The sequence below is a fragment of the Dipodomys spectabilis genome, unplaced genomic scaffold (assembly GCF_019054845.1).
Source record: "Dipodomys spectabilis isolate Male_0828 unplaced genomic scaffold, ASM1905484v1 ptg000815l, whole genome shotgun sequence".
NCBI lineage: Eukaryota > Metazoa > Chordata > Mammalia > Rodentia > Heteromyidae > Dipodomys > Dipodomys spectabilis.
In genome coordinates this window covers 7,261-30,859 of record NW_024871492.1, presented here as the reverse complement: position 1 = coordinate 30,859, position 23,599 = coordinate 7,261, and the positions used below count along the sequence as shown (strand labels likewise).

General features: G+C 44.0%; 1 protein-coding gene across 1 annotated transcript; it reads right to left on the bottom strand.

Annotated features, from left to right (window-relative positions):
• Nucleotides 1-15,287: 15,287 nt before the first annotated feature.
• On the bottom strand, nt 15,288-19,769 carry LOC122102622 (islet amyloid polypeptide). Its single transcript, XM_042673373.1, has 3 exons — nt 19,690-19,769; nt 19,276-19,283; nt 15,288-15,484 (listed from the first exon to the last, which is right to left on the bottom strand). The coding sequence occupies exons 1-3, from the start codon at nt 19,767-19,769 to the stop codon at nt 15,288-15,290; spliced, it is 285 nt and encodes a 94-aa protein (XP_042529307.1).
• Between the last annotated feature and the right edge of the window lie 3,830 nt (nt 19,770-23,599).

The window sequence follows — 23,599 nt, the reverse complement described above, 5'->3', positions numbered from 1 at the left end:
CTCGGCGGGGAGAGGAGCATGAATGAGACAGTCCACCCTCTTCTAGCTGCTAAGTAGAGGGGCCAGGCTACAGCCTGCATCTTCCATTGATAGCTGGGGTAGGAGGTGAGGGAGAGGAATAAAGTGTTTTCCCCTGACAGCATTGCCTAGGGGCCAGAAGGAGCGGGTCATCATCATCATCATCATCACCACCACCACCATCATCATCATCATCATCCTCATCATCATCATCATCATTTGTCAGTCCTAGGGCTTGAACTCTGGGCTTGGGCATTGTCCCTGAGCTCTTCAGCTCAAGGCTAGCGCTCTACTGCTTGAGCTCTACTTCCTGTTTTCTGGGTGGTTCATTGGAGATAAGGGTCTTACAACCTTTCCTGCCTGGGGCTGGCTTTGAATTGTGATCCTCAGATCTCAGCCTCCTGAGTAGCTGGGATGACAGGTGGGAGCCACCGGTGCCTGGCTGAGCCTCATTATTGCTCGGCTGGGTGGATTAGTTAATTCTCCATGACATCTCTACAGATCTTGTAATGGTGGCTGAGACCAAGAAGGGAGATTCATTCTGGCTGGCAAATGTGTGTGTGTGTGTGTGTGTGAATTGTGGGGCTTGAACTCAGGCCCTGGATACTACTAGTGCTCTACCACTTTGAGCCACAGCTCCACTTCTGGTTTTCTGGTGGTTCATTGGAGATCAGAGTCTCACAGACTTTCCTGTCCAGACTGGCTTTGAACCATGATCCTCAGATCTCATCCTCCTGAGCAGCTGGGATGACAGGCGTGAGCCATCTCGGAAGGCCTTGGTCCAGAAAGAAGATGTAGGCCCTTCCTTCTACCTCTGTTGGCAATGGCACAACCATGGTTGTGGTTTGGCTGGGGGAAAGAGCTTATTACCGAAAACTTCCCTGTCTGGCTAGACTGCCCTTTCCCTGCTCCTTTGGTTAGAGAGAACAAAGGTACTTTTTGTTATTCTTTGTGCCCATTGGTGTTTCTGGTTCACTGGCTTCTCAAACGCAAAGTCTCAGATGAGAAAAAAATGAAGAAAATCAGGAAATTAGCTACCGTGCTAATGGTACTTCTAGGACCCCAGCTTGTTTGATTCCTCTATGTTTCCTCTATTTTTCAGAATCTCTATTTTTCTGCTGAGGGAATAACACCTCAGGTTGTTAGTAGCACCTACAGAACATATACAAATGCTTGCCTACTTATCTTCCAGCCAGAACCTGCTGAGTTCTATAGAATCTCTTTGTGCTATTGAATATTATTCCTATTTTCCCCAGTCACTTAAAATATGAAGACTCAGCTTACAGGCCACGGAAAAATATACAGGGAATAAATTAGGCCATACTACAAACTGGCCGCTTCAGATACCAGCATTAGTCTATTATCAGGGGCCAGCAAATGTTCTTTGTGAAAGAGATAGATACCTAAATACTTTAGGCTGTATAAACTAGAATGCTGCAGTTCTAACTATTTAACTCAGAATTTATGAAAGTAGCCATAGATTAAAAAAAAAAATTAACCAGGCGCTTGTGGCTCACACCTGTATTCCTAGCGACACTGGAGGCTGTGGTTCGAAGGTTCTGAGGATCCTGTTTCGAAGCCAGCCCAGGTAGAAAAGTCTGTGAGAGGACTGGGCAGGTGGCTCAGTGGTAGAGTGCTCGCCTAGCATGCACGAAGCCCTAGGTTCGATTCCTCAGCACCACAGACATAGAAAAGGCTGGAAGTGGCGCTGTGGCTCAAGTGGTAGAGCGCCAGCCTTGAGCAAAAGAAGCTCAGGGACAGAGCCCAGGCCCTGAGTTCAGGCCCCAGGACTGGAAAAATTAATTATAGGTTAGTTGACGCCATGTTACAGGAACATTTAAACTACACGACCAAGTGACAGGTAAGATTTGACTCACAAGACAATCATTGTTTACTGGCCTCCTTTTACTCCCCATCCAATGACTGGCCACTGTTTATGTTATCCACCCAAGGGCTAGTCCTTCCTCATCCAATGACAGGCCCTTGTTTGCTCTCCATCCAGTGATTGGTCCTTGTTAATGCCCTTCACATTCCATCCAGTGATTGGTCCTTGTTAATGCCCTTCACATTCCATCCAGTGATTGGTCCTTGTTAATGCCCTTCATCCAATGGTTGGCTCTTGTTTACAATTCCATCCAGTGATTGGTCCTTGTTAATGCCCTTCACCCAATGGTTGGCTCTTGTTTACACATTCCATCCAGTGATTGGCCCTTGTTAATGCCCTTCATCCAATGGTTAGCTCTTGTTTATAATTCCATCCAGTGATTGGTCCTTGCTAATGCCCTTCATCCAATGGTTAGCTCTTGTTTACAATTCCATCCAGTGATTGGTCCTTGTTAATGCCCTTCACCCAATGGTTGGCTCTTGTTTACACATTCCATCCAGTGATTGGCCCTTGTTAATGCCCTTCATCCAATGGTTAGCTCTTGTTTACTCTGTCCAGTGATTGGCCCTTGCTTTGCCATTCATCCAATGGTTGGCTCTTGTTTATTCTATCTGTCCTTGTTTATGCCATTCATTCAATGGCTGGCCCTTATTTACTCTATCCATCCATTAGTTGGTCCTGGTTTATGTGATCCACCAGCAGATTGCAAATGAGTGCCTGGCCTCACATGGGGTTCATAGGCCTGCAAGCCAAGAGACATGGGACACGTTGTTGGGAGCAGAGCAAGAGTCAGCAGGAAGTGATTTCCCGAAAGGCTCGTGTTTCACGGTCACCCTGGCCCTGATGACTTTGGACAAATATTTACCCAAACAGAAGTGTTGCTTCTGATTTCCAGAAAGAGAGGAGCTGGTGGAAACAGACCAACTCAATCCCCAATCACCTGGGTTCTAAAAGATAGTTTCCCCCAGCTGCTAAAATAAATACATTCGTTGTGCAGTTAAACATTATTCTGAATGGGCAGCAAGTTAGACTCTCGGTCGGGAGGAAATCATCTGGTGTATAAACTGCCCAGGATGCTAAAGAAAAACGATCTAATGGTAAGGGGCTCTTGAAGGGGTTGAAAAGTTTTCTAGATTTCCTCTCCCACTTTGGAAACCCTGGTCTAAGGAAAGTCTCAAGGCGTCCCCCAAAGTGTTCAGATATGTGTAGATCTCTTTCTGGAAAGTTCCCTGCCCTTTGTCTCAACCATACCCTCTTATTTGGAGCCTTAATAATGGCCAGTGGCTCACACCTATAAACCTAGCTACTCAGGAGTCTGAGATCTGAGGATCATGGTTTGAAGCTCACCCTGACAGCCAGAGTAGGGAAGTCTGTGAGACTCTAAAACTCTAATTAAACATTAAAAAAGCCAGAAGTGGAGATAGGGCTCAAATGGTAGAGAGCTAGCCTCAAGCAAAGAAAGAAAAGAAGGAAGGAAGGAAGGAAGGAAGGAAGGAAGGAAGGAAGGAAGGAAGGAAGGAAGGAAGGAAGGCGGGCTCAGAAACAGGCCCCAGGCCCCGAGTTCAAGCCCTAGGACCAGCACTAAAACTAAAACCAAACAAAAACAATGGCTTCTTTAAAAATGTATTTGAAAAAAAAAATGTATTTGAGTCATTTTTCTGCTTCTCCTTCAGGCTTTCCTATTCAATGAAAGGACACAGCACACGGATCACGATTCCAGGATTGTGCATAAAAGTTTGTTTTCAGGTCATTTCTCTGATTCGTCTTTCTCCCCAGGTAAAATGTCTTGTTTGGGGAAAGAAAACTAAACCCCCCAAAAAACTCCTCAAACGCCCCCCAGGGCTTTTCAACTTACTGTTCTTCCATGCTTGGTTGGCTCTGTTTCTAGATACTTCCACAGCGGATCCTGGTTATTCTTCTGAAGAAACCTCCCCCGAAGCAACCCCCCAGCACCCCAGGAAAACAGGCAGCCTCTTCCTTCCTGACTTCTGTTTGGATGGTTCTTCTAGAAGGTTCTTTCTGTTTTCTCAGACTGAGTCCTAAACTATGGAGGATCTAGGCGGAGAGAAGAGGGGCATCGGGCATGGCGTAGGAGCCATTTTTGAATAGAGGCGACATGGTTGTGTTCCGTGGACGAAAGCTGGGCCTGGGCTCTCCTGTGGCTTTCCCACAGGTTTTGGAGGAGCGGAGAGACAGTTGATAAATGCCACCGAGGGACAAGGGAGTCTTGTCTTCTATGTTGCCTTCGTTTTCTTTTCTCTCTGTCTCGTGGGTGGGTTTCTTTGGGTGAGGGGGACACAGAAATGGGGGGACAGAGGGGGAAACCAAGGCAGCCGGGGTCCTCACCGGACACCAGGTGGAGAATGAACTCTACCACTGGTGGGTGGGGACGGGAGGGAAAATTGGGGGAGAGAGGGAGGGACGGGGGGACAGGGTCCCCAGAGAAATGCGCTCGTGACCCGACTGATGTCACTGTCACGTCTCTGCAGGTGACCTTTGTCATCACAATAAAAGGATGGTTCAAGAAAAGGGCCGAAAAGTAACAGTAAATTCCATTGTCATTGTATATTATTATTATGACTATTATTCCCTTTGAGTAGTTGGATAAAGGAGTTTTAATTCAACACGTCAAATTATGAATGCCGCACATCTGGAGCAATGTGACCCCTTCTGGCCCCGCCCCTTGCCCAGTATATGAATAATATAACCTGTTTCCGTGTTCACATGCATCCGTTGAATATCACGGCTGTATTCACCGACCATGCGTCCCCTTCCTCCATTTCCCTGCCCCTCTCCTCCTCTTGGTCTTCCTCCCCGACAAAACATGGTTCTGTTTCTCTTGGGTTCATTGTGTTAAACCGTCAGCTAGCTGTTCAAAGGACTTACGCGCTTGGAAGCCATTCTTGTGTAAACTATATTAAGAACCAAGAGCTAGTTTAGAAAAATGATAACAAGGGCCGGGCACCGCTGGCTCCCGCCTGTCATCCCAGCTACTCAGCAGGCTGAGATCTGAGGCCCCTGGTTCAAAGCCAGCCCAGGCAGAAAAGTCTGTGAGACTCTGATCTCTCATTAACTAGCAAGAAAAATAAAAACTGGAAGTGGCGCTGTGGCTCAAGTGGTAGAGCGCCAGCCTTGAGTATAAGAGCTCAGGGATGGCGCCCAGGCCCTGAGTTCGAGTCCCTGGTCTGGCCCATTCACAGAAAAACCAAAACCAAGCCCTGAGCTTAATGCAGGAGTTGGGTTGTTAATCGTGGGTGTGAGATCAAGCAGCCCTTCTAAGCCTCCCTCTCCTCCTGACATATTTTCCCTTTAAGATAACAATCTAAGTATCATTTTCATTCCATCCTGAATTCCTGCTGGCTATAATGACCTCATTGCTGGCAAATTCTTTCAACAGTGCCACACAGAATCACCGGCAGAACTTGCTTGTTTTCAGATCTATTTCTGGTTCACAAAGGTCAGTAGCATCCTAGGAAAACAATACATATATTATATATATATATATATATATATATATATATATATATATATACACTACATTTCGACATAGTATATAATAAAATACATATAACATGTATAACAGCTAGCTCTCTATATAATTAATTTCCTTTTCAAGCTCAGTATCTGACTTTTTCAGCCCTTGTGTGGAGTTCCACCACCTGATCCACATCTTCAATCCCAGCAAAAGAACATTTCGGACCTTATCACTTCGGAGTTTCATCTGGGTTCTTGGAGTGTTACTTTTTTCTTAGCTAGCTACCCTGAAGACTAAACCCTTCTTATTCAATGCCTACACATCTTAGTTTTTGTTTTTTGCTTTTTTTTTTTAAAAACTAAGAGCAATGTGATGCTTTGCTGTAGAAAAAAGACATGAAAGGCTTCTTAATCACAGAGGAAAAGATAATAATAATAATAAAATATACAGGAGTCAGCCAAGTGAAGTTACAGTTGGAGCCAAGGCCACCAAAGAGTTAAATGTTTTTTGTTTTTTTTTTAAACAAAACAAAGCAGAAGGGAGGAGTCTAAAGATACAAGTGGCTAATCTTGGAACCTATTTCCAAGATTATAACCTGCTCGCATGCTGTCTTCAGAGCCAAAAAATCTTGAGCAAAGGATTAAAACTTACACTGCACAAAGCCCCTTTTATTTACAACCCTGCTTCTTTAAAGACCAAGAAAAGGCCAACCTGAGGCCTCAGGACTTTAGAACTCCTGGAAACTCAGCCAGTAAACTTTCTTTCTTTTCCTTTCCTTTTTTTTTTTTTTTGAAGACTCAATGATCTTCCAGAAAAGACTCAAGAGTTCCTGGAGATGGTGGTGAATGCCAAGGTAAAAAGTTCTTCATTGAATTGGGGCCTGGGTGGGTGGGCTAGAAATCCAGTCTGGTTTTTTCCTGGAAGAAATATGGAAGAGAGATTTAAGGCAGGAATTCTGGATTGAAGATTCCTCAGGGGTTCTGATTCGCTTGTCTGGCCTTCCTTGATCTCCGTGGGAAGGGTAGCCGCTGTAGGACGGGTTTTGTCCCATGGCCTTGATGTTGTTTGTTGGTCTGGCTTACGTAGAGAGCTATAGCTCTGGAGTATGAGCTTTGGCTGGGTTGTGTGCTGTGGTGTGGAGCATTAGAGGTGAGTTTCAATGATTCTGGATGAGGCAATTTCTTCCTCTTTCCGTCGTGTATCTGTTTTATTCCAGGTTAACCGTTCAGATCCCAACAAGCCACCTATATGGGATCCCTCCCCCCCATCCTCTCCTAGAAGTTCTAGAAGCTTCACTGGCTGTTTGGTAGATGCATGCATGGCCTTCTGTGACCCTCAGCCTTTAAAACTGGGAACGTGAGCTTCTTTGAACCACAAATGCCCATTTGGGAGGTGGTTTTGGAGAACATATATCCAGACGCCCTGACCTCTGATGACAAGGGGGCCGGGGATGCAACTCCTGGTCCTCACCCCTAGCTGAGCAGGGGGGAGGCCCTGGGTTATGCCAGCAACAGCAGTAGCAGCCCCGAGCATGCATTTCCCTGTGTAATGCACACAGGTCAGTGTGGACCAGGCTTGGGCAGCGTTCACTGATGGATGGACGCTGGACCCCCTCTGGGTCAGCGGGTCCCCACCACACCCGGTCCATCTCTCCTTCGGGAACAAGCCCTGTTTCGGTAGGACCGATTTCTGCAACGGTACGGTCTCTCCTCCCGCCCCCCTGGCTGTTGGCAAGCATTTCCACTTCGGTTAACGTATTCACACTTCTTAATATAATTACTAAAACGGCTCTGAAGATAACCAACAACCCTTCCATGTTATTAGTATTTCGTGAATATTTACCAACAGAATTCGTGACTATAACCATGGATATAATTATGAACGCCAACAGCTAATAATAACCAATAACTAATACTATGAATAGAATTGATTAATAGTTATGAACACAGTCACCAATATAACAATTGCTAGAACTAATAACCTGTATACATTATAAATGTAATTTATTAATACTTACGGATATAATCCACTAGCATGATTCTGATATAACTATTAGGATAACTAACAATCTTTATACATTATTAATGTAACTTATAAATATCTATTAATATAATTTAAGAATATCTAATATTTAATATAATTTGATAATATTTATAATATAACAACCCAAACACCTATTAATATAATTAATCTTTATGACTATAACCTATTAATATTTATTAACATAACCAGCAATATAATTAATATGCTTTCTATATTATTAACACAGCTTATTAGTATGTATTAATGTAATTTAGTAATATCTATCCATGTAATTTTATTATATGGGAGAACGAGGGTATTGGCTTATTTCAAATTACATTTCCTTGGCTAGTAGTGAGGGTAGCCTCTTTCTTTTCCCCCTCCCATTTCCTGGTCTTCATGTCAATAAACACTATTTTATTTGACCGGATGCACAGAGTCTATGATCTGACGCATATAGGCATCTTTCATTTTGGAAAAAAAACAAGCAATAGTTTTCTCATCTAGATGCATTCCTCCCCCTTACAATCCATGTAGTTTACCCCTATATTGTTTCTATTTCGTAGTGGTAAGTTTAGAATTACAAACCCTTCCTGCTGATGAGGGTGATGTTGTTGTTGTTGATGATGGTGTTGGTGATGGTGATGATGATGATGATGGTGATGATGATGATGGTGATGTTGATGATGGTGATGATGATGGTGATGATGATGATGGTGATGATGATGATGATGATGATGATAGTGATGATGATGATGGTGATGGTGATGTTGATGATGGTGATGATGATGATGGTGATGATGATGGTGATGATGATGATGATGATGATGATAGTGATGATGATGGTGATGATGATGATGGTGATGATGATGGTGATGATGATGATGATGGTGATGATGGTGATGATGATGATGATGATGGTGTTGGTGATGATGATGATGGTGATGATGGTGATGATGATAGTGATGATGATGATGGTGATGATGGTGATGATGATGATGATGATGGTGTTGGTGATGATGATGATGATGGTGATGATGATGATGGTGATGATGATGGTGATGATGATGATGATGATGATGATAGTGATGATGATGGTGATGATGATGATGGTGATGATGATGATGATGGTGATGATGGTGATGATGATGATGATGATGTTGATGATGATGATGATGGTGATGATGATGATGATGGTGATGATGGTGATGATGATGATGATGATGGTGTTGGTGATGATGATGATGATGGTGATGATGATGATGGTGATGATGGTGATGATGATGATGATGATGATGGTGATGATGATGATGATGATGATGGTGTTGGTGATGACGATGATGATAGTGATGATGATGATGGTGATGATGGTGATGATGATGATGATGTTGATGATGGTGATGATGATGATGATGATGATGATAATGGTGATGATGATGATGATGGTGTTGTTGATGATGATGATGATGGTGATTACAGATGTGTGTAAGATGGGGGCTGTGTAGGAGGAGAAACCAGTGGGAAGGAGAAGGGGGAAGGAAGAATGGGATATAGAAGAGCAAAGATGGAAGGATCTCTCTCTATCCACAATCTCTATCTATCCACCTGCCTATCATCTATCTATGATATATGCACGTACCTATCACTGATAGATTCATCTATTATGAATTAACCATTATATACATCTTCTATCTGTTCATCTATTATCTTTCATTTATCTATCTTCTATCTATCCATCCATCCATCCATCCATCCGTCTACCTACCTACCTATCATCATCATCATCATCATCATGTACCTTTCTATTGCTAGCATGATAGCAGATAGTGGAAGAAAGGGGAAGGGAGGAGGGCAGGCGGGAAGGGGAGGGAAGGGGCGGGAAGGGGGCCTGGTGCTTTCCCAAAATAAAGTCTGGCTGATGTCAGATAGACTTCAGAGGTCTTGACAGGTGGAGGAGAAACAGCTCTTTTCTTCTTTTCTTTATTTTCTTCTTTTCTTTTTAAAAAGAAATCTCCATCTGGATTGTTTAGAAGTTTCCTCCACCACTGAATTTTTTAAATTCAACATTTCATACAATTATCCTCTTTGGACCAGGAATAATTCATCCCCAAATGAAGGAAATAGGTTCACTCAGAGATTTGGGCTTTGATTCCGGTTCACAAGTCTTAGTGAACACTTAGTTTCTTCTTCTTTGTGGCTCTGGCAAACTTAAGGGTTCGAGAACATCTTGGGAATGGCCAGGGAGAGCACTGTGCCTTCTAGAACACAGGTGACCATTCCAGAAAGACAGAGTCTCACGGAATTCGTTCCCAGGGCCAAGTCATTCTTTGATAATGGCAGGTGGAGGAGGAAAGTCCCACAGTGGGTTTTCTGGGCATGGGAAGGGTTGAGGTGTGCCTTTCTTTGGTAATGGGAGACATGACTTATAAATAAATAAAACACACCAACATGAATCAGATACATCAAGTAGATTGGTCAGGGCAAACAAACACCTGGTGGTAGCCAACAGTTACATTTCCTGAAAGGTTGGTTTTACAAGAGCTTTTGGTTCTTGTGTTGTTTTGAATGGATGATGAAGAACTGAAAATAGCTCGCCTTCAAACTAGAAATGCCCCTGTGTTCTTGAGAACATTTTGTGCATTCTAAATATTTACCTATCTTGGTTTGGCACACACGTTCTAGACCAGCTGTGAACTTGAGCGAGAGGTGAGTAAGAACAGGTTTTAGACCAATGCCCATTGTTACACACGAGGTTTGGGGGTGAGGGAAATGTCTCCCCAGAGAGTGTCCATCAGCTTCAGACTTTTATTAAAGAATTAAAAGGCAGGAAAGTAGCATCAGTAGCTCCTGCCTGTCATCCCAGCTACTCAGGAGGCTGAGCTCTGAGGATCCTGGTTCAAAGCCAGCCCAGGCAGGAAAGTCTATGAGACTCTCTAATCTCCAATGAACCACCAGAAATTTTTTTTAAAGAAAAGCTGAAAGGGGTGCTGTGGCTCAAGTGGTAGAGCGCTGGCCTTGAGCACAAAAGCTCAGGGACAAGAGCTCAGTCCCTGAGTTCAAGCCCCAGGATTGACTCTCTCTCTCTCTCTCTCTCTCTCTCTCTCTCTCTCTCACACACACACACACACACACAGAGGCAGAAAAGTGTGTAAGGTAGAGTTAAGTTGATTTGAAAGTGAAGGGTAGAGAAATTCTCCATTGGAAGGTCCTTGTGTGTCCAGTGGAATTCTCTTGGCGGACTCCCTTAGCTCAAAGCTGGAAATGGAGCTGTGGCTCAAGTGGTAGAGCACCAACCCTGAGCCACAAAAGAGCTCAGGGACAGCGCCCAGGCCCTGAGTTTAAGCTCCAGGACTGGCAACAAAAGAAAAAACTTTTATTTTTTTATTTTTAAAGAGAAGAAATTCTACAGGCAGAGGCTGGTTTGGGGTTCCCGGTGCCAGGTGAACAGAAAGAGCCATGTGCAGTCATCGTGGTTGGCCTGGCTGGTGTTTGCTTAGATCTAGACTGGTTGGATTACCCACTCAATGAGGCCCCCATTAGCCAAGGTTAAAAGTGAACCCTACACAGCTAATAATAATAATAACAATAATAATAATAATGCCACAGGAAGAAATGGCGTGGAACCTGTCAGGAGATTAATTCTCGCCTCCAAAGATTCCACAGGTAACAGGTCAGTGTCCTTCCACCCCCAAAGAACTCCAAAAATGGTTATAAAGAAGGGAATTGCCTATCCCTCTTGGCTAGGACCCACGCACCCCAGGGTGGCATCTTTCCCTGTGAGTTGAACGCAGGGAAGAGATAAGAGAGGCTTTGTTCAGCCTTGGAGGAGGGATGGGGGGGAGGAGGGATGGGGGGGCGGAGGGATGGGGGGGCGGAGGGATGGGGGGGGCGGAGGGATGGGGGGGCGGAGGGAGGCGAAGTAAAGGCAACAATGTCCTAAAGACATTCCTACACCCCCGAAACCTGGGGGGAGACGAGGAAACTGAGCATGGGGCTCTAGTTCTGTCTTTGTGAAGTCACTCTGAGCCAGGCAACCATGGCGCACGCCTGTCATCCCGGCTACTCAGGAGACTGAGATGTGAGGATCGCAGTTCAAAGCCAGCCCGGGCAGAAAAATGCGTGTCTCTTATCTCCAATAAACCAGAATTACTATTATTATTAATAATATTAACAAGGCAAGGCTGGGCAGGTGGCTCAGTGGTAGAGTGCTTGCCTAGCATGCATGAGGCCCTGGGTTCGATTCCTCAGGATCATATACACAGAAAAAGAAATAAAATTAATAATCAAAAGAAAAAGCCAGACGTGGCGCTGTGGCTCAAGTGGTAGAGAAGCTAGTCTTGAGTGAAAAAGCTCAGGGACAGCGCCCAGGCCCTAAGTTCAAGTCCCAGGACCAGCACACACACACACACACACACACAGAGTCTCAGAGCCCACGAGATTTCATTTACCCTCAGGACTGGCCAAACAAAACAAATGAGATAAGCACTCCAGAGACCAGGTTGTAGCTACGTTCAATTATTTCCTTCTAAATCGCATTTGTTCTGGGTGACTGCACTTGCAAATCATTCCTATTGTCACTCTTGCTTGGGGCACTAAGTTGTATCAGGTCAAGAGGAAAAGTTATTTTAAAAATAACACAAATAGGGCTGGGCAGGTGGCTCAGTGGTAGAGCGCTCGCCTAGCATGCATGAGGCCCTGGGTTCGATTCCTCAGTACCACATACACAGAAATAAGCCGGAAGTGGCGCTATGGCTCAAGTGGTAGAGTGCCAGCCTTGAGCAAAAAGGATTAGGGATAGTGCCCAGAGTTGAAGCCCCAGGATTGGCACAAAAGAAAATGAAACAAAATACAACTCCTTCAGGGAATATATATATATATTCACCTTGAGTGAAAGAGCTCAGGGACAGTGCCCAGGCCCAAGTTCAAGCCCCACAACGGACCAAAAACAAAACAAAACATGTGCATCAACTATGGGCATCAACTATGGGCCATGCCGGGTGCCGGTGGCTCACGCCTGTCATCCTAGCTACTCAGGAGGCTGAGATCTGAGGATCGCGGTTCAAAGCCAACCTGGGCAGGAGAGACCGTGAGACTCCTATCTCCAATAAACCACCAGAAAACCGGAAGTGGCGCTGTGGCTCAAGTGGTAGAGCGCTCGCCTTGAGCTGAAGAGCTGAGGGACAGCGCCCAGGCCCAGAGTTCAAGTCCCACAACCGCCAAGAAACAAAACAAAACTATGGACCATGTCTTCTTTCCCCTGAACTCACCTGTACCAGACACCTCTAGTGGCAGGTTCTTGGTATTCATTTTATTAGACTGTAAGTTAGCTGTTCAAGGAACTTACACCATTGGATTTCTCCCTGCCCTATTCCATACTTCAGTTAATGTGTTTGTTTATATATAGATATATATATATCCATATATATGGATATATAGATATATATGTATATGTATAACTGTATATACACATATACATATATATATAATGTACATACCTATACTTGTATATGCTGATATATTTATGATTTATATCTAACTTGTACATATAGAGCAAAACATATGCCTCTCTCTCTCTCTCTCTCTCTCTCTCTCTCTCTCTCTCTCTCTCTCTCTCTCTCGGTCTGAGGCCTGGGACTTGAACTCAGTAGCTGATACTTTTGCTCATTGGCTGGCGCTCTACCAACCGAGCCACACCTCTGACCCTCTTTCTGTATTGTCTGCTACTTCCTGCTAAGGATTTAGACTCCGTTTCTTTACCCGATCAGAACGTTTTGTCTGGAAGGACAAACGGATTATCCCCACTCGGAAGCTGGTGTATATTTCAGAACCTGTCTCTTGTGTGGTTCTGTCAAGAATGGTGTAATTCTAGATGCCAACGCTTAATGTCTTTATATCTTTTTTTTCGTGGGTGGAGGAAAAGTATCGAATGATCCAAGTGTTATTTAGGCTGTGGGGAGATGAGGATGGCGAGTCTACTTTTCTTTTTGTTTATCGTTGAGGATTTCCTCCTGTTATTTTCGTACCCATGCATGTGATCCGCCCTTAGCTTTTTCCTTCTTTCCTCTCTTTTCATTTCTTTAAATCCTTCCAGGTTGGGACCACAGGGGCCCACTGTAATCCACACTACCTCGTGATGTGTCTTGTTAAAATAGCACTGGGTAGACACCCGGGCTTATTACGAACCAGGTCAGGTAGGCATTAACTGTCCCCACTTGAAAAGGGGGGGTGGTGAGGATTTTTTTTTGGTCACTTGTGGGGCTTGAACTCAGGGCCTGGCCACTGTCCTTGAACTGGGCACTGTCCTTTTGCTCTAGGCTGGCGCTCTACTACTTGAGCCACAGCTCCACTTCCAGTTTTCTGGTGGTTCATGGGAGATCAGAGTCTCATGGATTTTCCTGCCCGGGCTGGCTTTGAACCCCGATCCTCAGATCTCAGCCTCCTGAGTAGCTGGGATGACAGGCGTGAGCCACGGGGTGGTGCCTGGCTGGTATTTACATTTTTTTAACGTCTCTAAAAAAGTTTAATAATAATTGACACACTCAATTGCAAATATCAACCTGAGGAGATAATGCTGATTTGCTTCCGGTGTTTCATTTTCTTAAGCCAATTGAATGATGAATGTCACAGTAAAAGGCTGTGATTATTATTAATGGTTGCATCTGCTATCTGATCTTTCCCTAAGGGTGTCTTACTTAGAATGACACACTATGCAGTTAGCTTTACGGTCTGGTCTTCGCTGCAGTTTGTTATAAGAAAATGTCCTTGTTTGACTCCTGTTAACTAGATGCTCCCTTGTGCAATGCACTTGCATGCTTAATACTCATTAAAATTCTGCTCACAAATTTTGGTGCCAGGAGCCGGTGGCTCCCACCTGTCATCCCAGAGACTCAGGAGGCTGAGACCTGAGGATCGCCGTGCGAGGCCAGCCAGGCAGGAAAGTCCGTGAGATGCTGATCTCCCATGAACCACCCGAAAACCAAAAGTGGCGCTGTGGCTCAAGTGGTAGAGCACCAGCCTTGAGCCAAAGCAGCTCAGGGACAGCGCCCAGGCCCTGAGTTCAAGCCCCAGGACTGACAAAAAAATTAAAATTAAACAAAAAACCAAAAAGAAGCATCTGCCCCTGTGACTTGATTTCCACGGATTAAAATGCCGCCTTTGTGTTCATGCGCCTCATGGATTTTGATGTTGCTGTGGTGGTGGTAGCTGCTGCTGTTAGGAATGCATTAGCACAATACATTGCTGATGGATTTCGTGCCATGGGCTCTCTCTGGAAAGAAAGAAATGAGACTAGAAAGTTCTGTTTGGGACACCCAACCGTCCGTCCTTCTTGTAAACCGGTCTCGTGCCCAAGATTTCCAACTGAATAAAGTGCAATGAATCTACCACCTGGCAAGCTATTTCAAATTTCCCACCATCGTCCACACAAGGTGCATTGCACGCCCCGCGTCTCATGAGACCGAAATATGACGCATGCCGGAACAAGCAGTTAATATTAATCACTGTACAGAGTAAAGGAAAAGTTGAGTATTGTATGGGTGTATTGGTTTCAGAAGTTCATATACAGGGTTTGGAAGTATTAGAGACGCTTTTGTTTTTCACTTAGCCATGCATTTTATTTCCAGTCCCCCAATGTAGCCTTTACATGAACAAACATTTTTGTTTGTTTGTTTGTTTTGGAGGGCCAGTCCTAACATTTGAACTCAGGGCCTGGGTGCTGTTCCTGAGCTGTTCTGCTCAAGGCTGGTGCTCTACCATTTGAGCCACAGCTCCACTTCTGGGTGTTTTTAGTGGTTGATTGGAGATAAGGGTCTCACACACTTTTCTGCCCAGGCTGGCTTTGAACCACGATCCTCAGATCTCAGTGGCCGGGGTGACAGGTGCGCGTGGTTACAGGGGCAGATGGTGCGGCGGCGGCTCGGCCCAGGCCCCGGCCCCGGGCCCACCCCTCTTCCCGTAGGTGTTGGAGCCCACGTTGGTGGCGGGCGGCAGGGCCCCCAGGGTGTGGCTGGAATGGAGCAGGAAGCTGGCCAGGCGGTGCGTGGCGCAGGTGGCCGTGTTGCAGACACGCTTGTCCAGCCGCGCGTCTGCCCGCTGGCCGGCACCCCTGCAAGGGGGGGAGAGGCTGAGAGGCAGGGCTGCAAATCCACCCATGCCACACACGCCACACACGATCACACACGATCATGCACGATCACACGCATCACACACGATCACACACATCATACACGATCACACACCACCCGGGGGACCCATGACGTCTCCGATGGGTGCAACGTGGTGCACACATTCAGCCAGGGCTGAACGGTACACACCACGCCACATATAGACACGCACATGGAAGGAGCGTGTATATCTACACACACACACACACATAGATACAAACACCTGTATATATACACACACACATAGATACACACACCTATATATATACACACACATAGATACACACACCTGTATATATATACACACTCATAGATACACACACCTGTATATATACACACACACATAGATACAAACACCTGTATATATACACACACACATAGATACACACACCTGTATATATACACACACATAGATACACACACCTGTATATACACACACACATAGATACACACACCTGTATATATACACACACATAGATACACACACCTGTATATACACACACACATAGATACACACACCTGTATATACACACACACATAGATACACACACCTGTATATATACACACACATAGATACACACACCTGTATATACACACACACATAGATACACACACCTGTATATATATATATATATATACACATAGATACACACAGCTGTATATATACACACACAGATACACACCTGTATATATATACACACACATAGATACCTGTATATATACACACATATATACACACCTGTATATATATATATACACACACACACACACATAGATACACACCTGTATATATACACACACATAGATACACACCTGTATATATATACACACACACACATATACATATGTATATACACACATTCAAATATACATAAATACACAATATACATATGGTATATATAAATTATGTTATATATTATATAAGTATATAAACATATATACATATAAAACATAAAGATATGAGCATATATTATATATATATATATATATATATACACACACACATAAACCTGGTGAAAAAATCAGGTAGTGAAGTCAATGTATACATGTATATCTATGTAGATGGATATCTATGTAGATGGATATCTATGTAGATGGATATCTATGTAGATGGATATCTATGTAGATGGATATCTATGTGTGTGTATAGCTCATAACCACACTATGCACTATACACCACTCAGGCAACGTGTTATGTATTTTATGTTTGTACCATAGTGCACATACACTATACATAACATATATGCTATGCACCACATATTACACATGCAGAAACACACCACCCACATGCACACACATGTGCATGTGTGCATATGCGCACACATATAGAATATATGTATACATACATGTATACAATGCATGCATGTAGTTATGTATTTGTGCACACATACATGTGTATATAAGGACACTTATACATGCTCATACACACAAACACATATGTAATATATACACATATGCACAAGTACACACCGATGTACCAGCACACATATACACACACCTATATATGCATTCGCATATACATGGACACACACATAAACACATGCACACAGTGCATACACACATGCACACATAGGTGTGCATATACACACATGAACATGCATACACGCACACACGTATATGCATTTGCATGCACACATGTATGCACAAACACATATACACATGTGTAATATACACACACACAAGTACATAGATTACAAGCACATGTGCACAGTACATATACAGGCATGCACATATATGTATATGCGTGCACCATACACACATGTATGTGCATGTGTATGTACATGTATATATGTGAACACATACAGACATGTTTATGCACACACACATATGCATGTGTTGATCTGTACATGCACACACATACATGTGTACACACATCATATACATGCATAGATATATAGGTATGTTATAATATATGCATATAACATCATATCATTAACTTATACCATATATAAATACAATGAGAGTATGATATCTAATATAGATGAGTATGATATAGAAATAGATGTAACTATTTGAATTGAATTGGAAATTTCCTTATGCGTATATAAATATATGTAGCTATTTCAGTTTAGTATGCACATATATTTATAGATAGAAAGATATGTATATATAATTTATATTTATATGTAATTTATATATAGATTTACATGTAACTATATTTACATATCTGCACCTATCTATGCACGTATATGTCCATGCTGGTACTAGGCTTGAACTGAACGCTGGCTCTGGTCTTTTTCCCTCCAAACTGGCTCTCTACTACTCAAGCCTTTTTCCCGTGTCGTTGGAGAGAAGAGTCTCTGAGATTTGCCTGCCCGGGCTGGCTTTCCTCGTGATCCATCCCTCTCAGTCCACAAAGCAGCTTGGATAATCAGGCGATATCATCTTTCCTGTCTTAGGGCAGTTTGTTGTTACGAGGGACTGGGTTTTTGATGCAGTCTTTAGCGCTTCCTATGGTTTTTATGGTCGATCCCATAATCTGACTGGAATCTCCCCTTCAAAACAATAAAATAAAAAGGACCAAACGTACTGATTCCAGGAAACACTCTTTTTTTTAAAGCAATTTTGTTTTGAAGAAAGGCTCCTAGCGTATCTGGTAAGAATTCAAGGTAAGAGATGGTGAACCTAGCGTGAACATAATTTCATAATCGATAATGATACACATTGTTCAGTTTTGGAGTGACATGCATCCGATAATAAACACAGATCCACAAAGACAGACTAATAAAGGAGCTTAGCAGACAGCCACAATGAAGCATTCAGGGATTGACACCGGGTAATATTGCCAATTTTCCTGGCATTCTTTCATTGTTCTGCCTAGGAGAAAATTCATGTCAGTTTCAAAGTTATTTTTTAATCTATGAAAAAAAAAATACCACAATTGAGCATCACAGCCTGTTCCGAGAAGAACATTCTGTAGTGTTTTTTTTTTAAGTCTTGAAACGACAAAGAAAAGGTTGTGTTAATTCCTGCTATTGGTTACACATAGTGATCATGTGTGCGTGTGCGTGTGTGTGTGTGTGTGTGTGTGTGTGTGTGTGTGTGTGTGTGTGTGCCAGTCCTGGGTCTTGAACTCAGGGCCTGGGCGCTGTCCCTCAGCTCTTTCACTCCAGGCTGGTGCTCTACCACTTGAGCCACTTGAGCCACAGCTCCACTTCTGGTTTTCTGAGTGGTTCATGGGAGATAAAAGAGTCTCACAGACTTTCCTGCCCGGGCTGGCTTTGAACCGTGATCCTCAGATCTCAGCCTCCTGAATACCAGTTTTATAAGCATGAGCCACTGGCACCTCTGGCTGATTCTTCTTTTTAAATTTTAATTTTATTGTTATTCTCAGGGTGATGCGCAGAGGGGTTAGTGTTACATAAGTCAAGTAATGAGGACATTTCTTTTTGGGATAATTTCTCCCTTTCCCTTTATTAGTTCTTCTTAACTTCAACTTCTCCTGAACCTTCATGTGGCTCCAATTTCTATGTATTTCCAATTCTTGGGCATGAGCATGTAGATGGCCAAGGGCTTTCACAGAAGCTGGAATATAGGTATTTTGGCAGTCAAATCCCTCTTGATTTACAAAGGAATGCTTCACTGAAATGTCTGGGGTGAGATCAGGTTCTCTGGTAGAAGATGTTATTTGGTCGACAATTATACACACCATCTCTCTGTCTCTCTTTGTCTATCAGAAGTTTCATGGAAGAGAGTCACGAGTTGTGGAAAACTCTCTATTCTTTAAAGAATGCAGAATTCAAGCAATGCCAGGCTACTGCATAAAGCTGATTCAGTTAGAAACGCAATGGTACCTGGTGCTTTGTTATTTAGCCGTGTTTATATTTTAAAGCCCAAATTGGGGTGGGGGGGGGGCGGGGGGGAGAATCAGGTGCTGGTGGCTCCCGCCTGTCATCCAGCTACTCAGGAGGCTGAGATGTGAGGATCACGGTTCAAAGCCAGCCTGAGCACGAAAGCCTGTGAGACTCTTGTCTCCAATGAACCACCAGAAGACTGGAAGTGGAGCTGTGGCTCAAGTGGTAGAGCACCAGCCTTGAGCTGAAGAGCTGAGGGACAGCGCCCAGGCCCTGAGTTCAAGACCCAGGACTGGCAAATAAAAGAGACAGGGGTTCTAAGTTTTCGCCTACCTTCCATCGGGCGTGGCTCTCAGTTGATTGAGTGTAACAGACAACACCAGGAGGACAACCGGCAGCTTCAGGGCAGGCATTGCTGGACAAACCTGCTGAAAAGTACAAATCAGGCATGGAAATCAAGGCCTCTCCTCCACGGACGCAATTTCCATTAGATCCTGACTGAGCGGCACTCCCAACGTCTCGGGCAGAAAGAACCCTCGGCAGCGTTAGAGAGCGTCTTCACGGAATACCTGCCAACGAGCCGCCACTATTGTGTTTTTGAAATGTTCACATTCCCAATTTTCCCCTGGAAACAACCTGAAACGTTACTATCAGAAGATCTTATTATCCTCTCGTTTGGAAGGGATGTCTGGACCAAGATGGACGGTACTCAGAAATGGACGTCCCTTGACACCCTTCATTCCTACTTAACAATAACACAAATCACATGCATATACTGTGCATCATACATTCATGCACATTTTACATACATCATACTCCATCCATGCCTATTCATACACAGATCACACATCTTCTACACGATACATCATAATGCACATAATACATATATTACTCCTGTACAGTGCACGGTATACATGTAGATATAACATATACTGTGTATGTTGTACACAGACCATGTCATGTATATTATAGTATATAACGTGTGCGTTATATTATGCATATATCATACATTTTATACATATCTTATGTATTTACACACATGCATAGTATATGTATATTCATATATATTAATATTCACATATTATATTCATTTACATGTTATGCACATACACGACACATATATTATACAGGTGCATTTTATGTTATGCAATATTATACATGCATAATACACTGTATACTATATTATGTATACTATGTAGCACACATATGACCTCCTTTGAAATAAGTCATATATTTAAGGCTGTTTCCCCTTCCTAAAGAATATTGTCTATGTAACATACCGTATACGTTATATGATTGTATATAATTGTATGCAATGCCGTATCATATAATATATGGCATATTGTGCATATATGTTACCCCTTTCTTTGCAGCCTATTTCAGAGCAAGTCTCCTTTTCTCGTACTAAACAATCCTCTCCCCCACACTGAGAATTCTTTACCTGTGAACGTTTCAGTCGGCAAAATCAGAAAAAGCAACAGAGCAACAAAGCCTCTGAGAGCAAAAACGTCTCCTGAGCAAAAGCCCCAGGTACCTCGTAACTGCTGGCTCTTATACCGTCGCCCCCGGCTCAGCTCTGACGTCAGGCCGAGTGCAGAGCTGCTGTCATTAATTCCGGCCAGATGGAGGCTGGGGGGCAGGAAGACACGGGTAAATATTAACACAGCCATTTTACCCCGGCTTGTCATCGTAAAGATGCAGGAGAGCAGGCTCAGCCCAGCTGGTAATGAGCAAAACCCGTGAGCCTTGGAAAGCGACAAGTAATCATGAGGACTCGATTACGAGAGTTAAAAGATGGAGCTGCTGACGTCTACCACGGATGGAGCGTGTGTGCAGACTCCAGGCAGGACCAAGCGAGGGATGAACAAGTAAATCCAAACCACCCACTGGCCTTCAGGAACGTCTTGGAACTGGAGGTGAAGGTGTATCGAAAAGGCACTAACCCAAAAGACAGAGCAAAGGCCGCTTACGAGGAAGGGGAGAGGAGAAGCATCAAACCCATCATCCACTTGGCCTACGTACTGTAGCTCCCGCCTGTAATCCCTGCTACTCAGGAGGCTGAGATCTGAGGATCTCAGTTGGAAGCCAGCCTGGGTTAGAAAAGTCTTGAAACTCAAGTGTGTGTGTGTGTGTGTGTGTGTGTGTCCATCCTGGGTCTTGAACTCAGGGCCTGGGCGCTGTCCCTCACTCTTCAGCTCAAGGCTGGTGCTCTACCACTTGAGCCACAGCGCTCCTTCCGGCTTTTTGATGGTTCACAGGAAATGAGAGTCTCATGGACTTTCCTGCCCAGGCTGGCCTTGAACTGCGATCCTCCAGATCTCAGCCTCCCGAGTAGCCGGGATGACAGGCAGGAGCCACTACCCCTACCTGCAAGCAATTTTTGCCTTTTTTTCTTTTTAAACCAAATTTGAAGGTGCTTAACAGTTCACAAAAATCAGATGATATTCCGGCGCCGAAAATAGAAATAGCCAGTTCTGCTTATTGGTGCTTGAGTTTACACAGCTGTGCCCGGGGGGACCGAGGGAGGCTGCGATTCTCATCCGTCTATTCCGGGATGTGCAGTTCTTCGTGTATTTATTTCTTTATCTTCCCCCCTGCCGCCTAGCCGGTGATCACCTCCTGATTGTGCATTTTCCTGACACACATCCGTGGTCTCAGGCTAGTGTGGTATAATTAGAACTCTGGCTTTCACAGGCTTCCTGAGCTAATGCAAGAAAAGGGGGCTGGGGTCCCCTAGATCAATGTTTTTGTCATCCTAGCTACTCAGGAGGCTGAGATCTGGAGGATCGTGGTTCGAAGCCAGCCTCCTGGACAGGAAAGTCCGTGAGACTCTTCTCTGTAATAAACGACCAAAAAGCTGGAAAGTGGCGCCGTGGCTCAAGTGGTAGAGCACCAGCCTTGAGCACAAAAGCTCAGGTACTGAGTTCAAGCCCAAGATCTGAATTTTTCTTAGGAAAGAAAAGAAAAAAAAGAAAACAATAATGTCTTATAGTTCATTTCTACATTATTTCAACAAACTCGTTTCTGAGGGACCACTGCTTGACATCAGAGGGTATCAGAGACATGATAGCAAATAAAGCAAATTCCTGCCTCCAGACGACTTAGTTGTTGGAATAAAACAAAGTATAAACAAGTAAGTAAATACACAACTAATATCTGTGTGTGTGTGGAGAACTCAATATGGTTTCTTTTGCTATTTTTTTGGCCAGTCCTGGGACTTGAACTCAGGGCCTGGGCGCTGTCCCTGAGCTGCTTTTGCTCAAGGCTAGCGCTCTACCACTTGAGCCACGGCGCCACTTCCAGCTTTTTCTGGGTGTGTGGTGCTGAGGACTCGAACCCAGGGCTTCATGCATGCTAGGCGAGCGCTCTACCAGTAGGCCAGGTTGCCAGCCTGCCCCTCACTGGTTTTTCTGTCCCTTGAAGTGTTTTTGGCCTCCATGGGAATTGACTGAACTTCTTCTACTAACTTCTCAATAAACACAGTCCCTTGGGTAATCGTATTTTTAACTTCTTCTGAGTTCTTGCTTTTGGACCGTCCATGGCCAGCATTGTGTTGGCCTTCTGGACATAACTACCCAGACTTCCTTCTTTGGGGGTGTGTTATTTACTGCCTTGCTTTCTAGTTTTTTTTTTCTTATTTCTTTTTGAAGTTCTTTTCCTTTCTCGTTTCCTTTTAGTTCCTCACCGCCTCGCCTCCAACAAAAGCATTTTCTGTTTGTTTTTTTGGGTCTCAGGATTTGTTATGGAGCCTTCCTCAAACTGCCTTGTGCTATGTACGGATTCATTTCTATAATATCACATAGCGCCGTTTTATAACTCCCCTGAACAACGATCAAAAGGATCTAACGTGGGCCACTGAATCAAGCTTGAACCTGCCCCAAACCTTGATCAAATCCGTATCCCGTCTACGTCTGGAATCTTAATTTCCTTAGGTCTCTTTTCGTTTCTGTGATATTGGAGCTTGAACTGAGGGTCTGGGTGCTGTCTCTTAGTTTTTTTTTCTCTCCATTGGTGCTTTACCACTTGAGCCACAGTTCCATTTCCAGCTTTTTGGTGGTTCCTTGGGCTGGCTTTGAACCTTTGAACCATGATCCTCAACTCTCAGCCTCCTGAGTAACTGTGAGCTAATGGTGCGGGGCTCATTGTCCAAGTTTTTGATGGTTTGTTGGAGATACGAGTCTCGTGGATTTTTCTGCGCTGGGCTGGCTTTGATACAGGAAATGAAAAAAATACATCTCGTTTG

What these genes read in the sequence shown, in the direction of transcription:
- LOC122102622 (XM_042673373.1), bottom strand. Translation starts at nt 19,769, where the DNA reads ATGCCTGCCCTGAAGCTGCCGGTTGTCCTCCTGGTGTTGTCTGTTACA.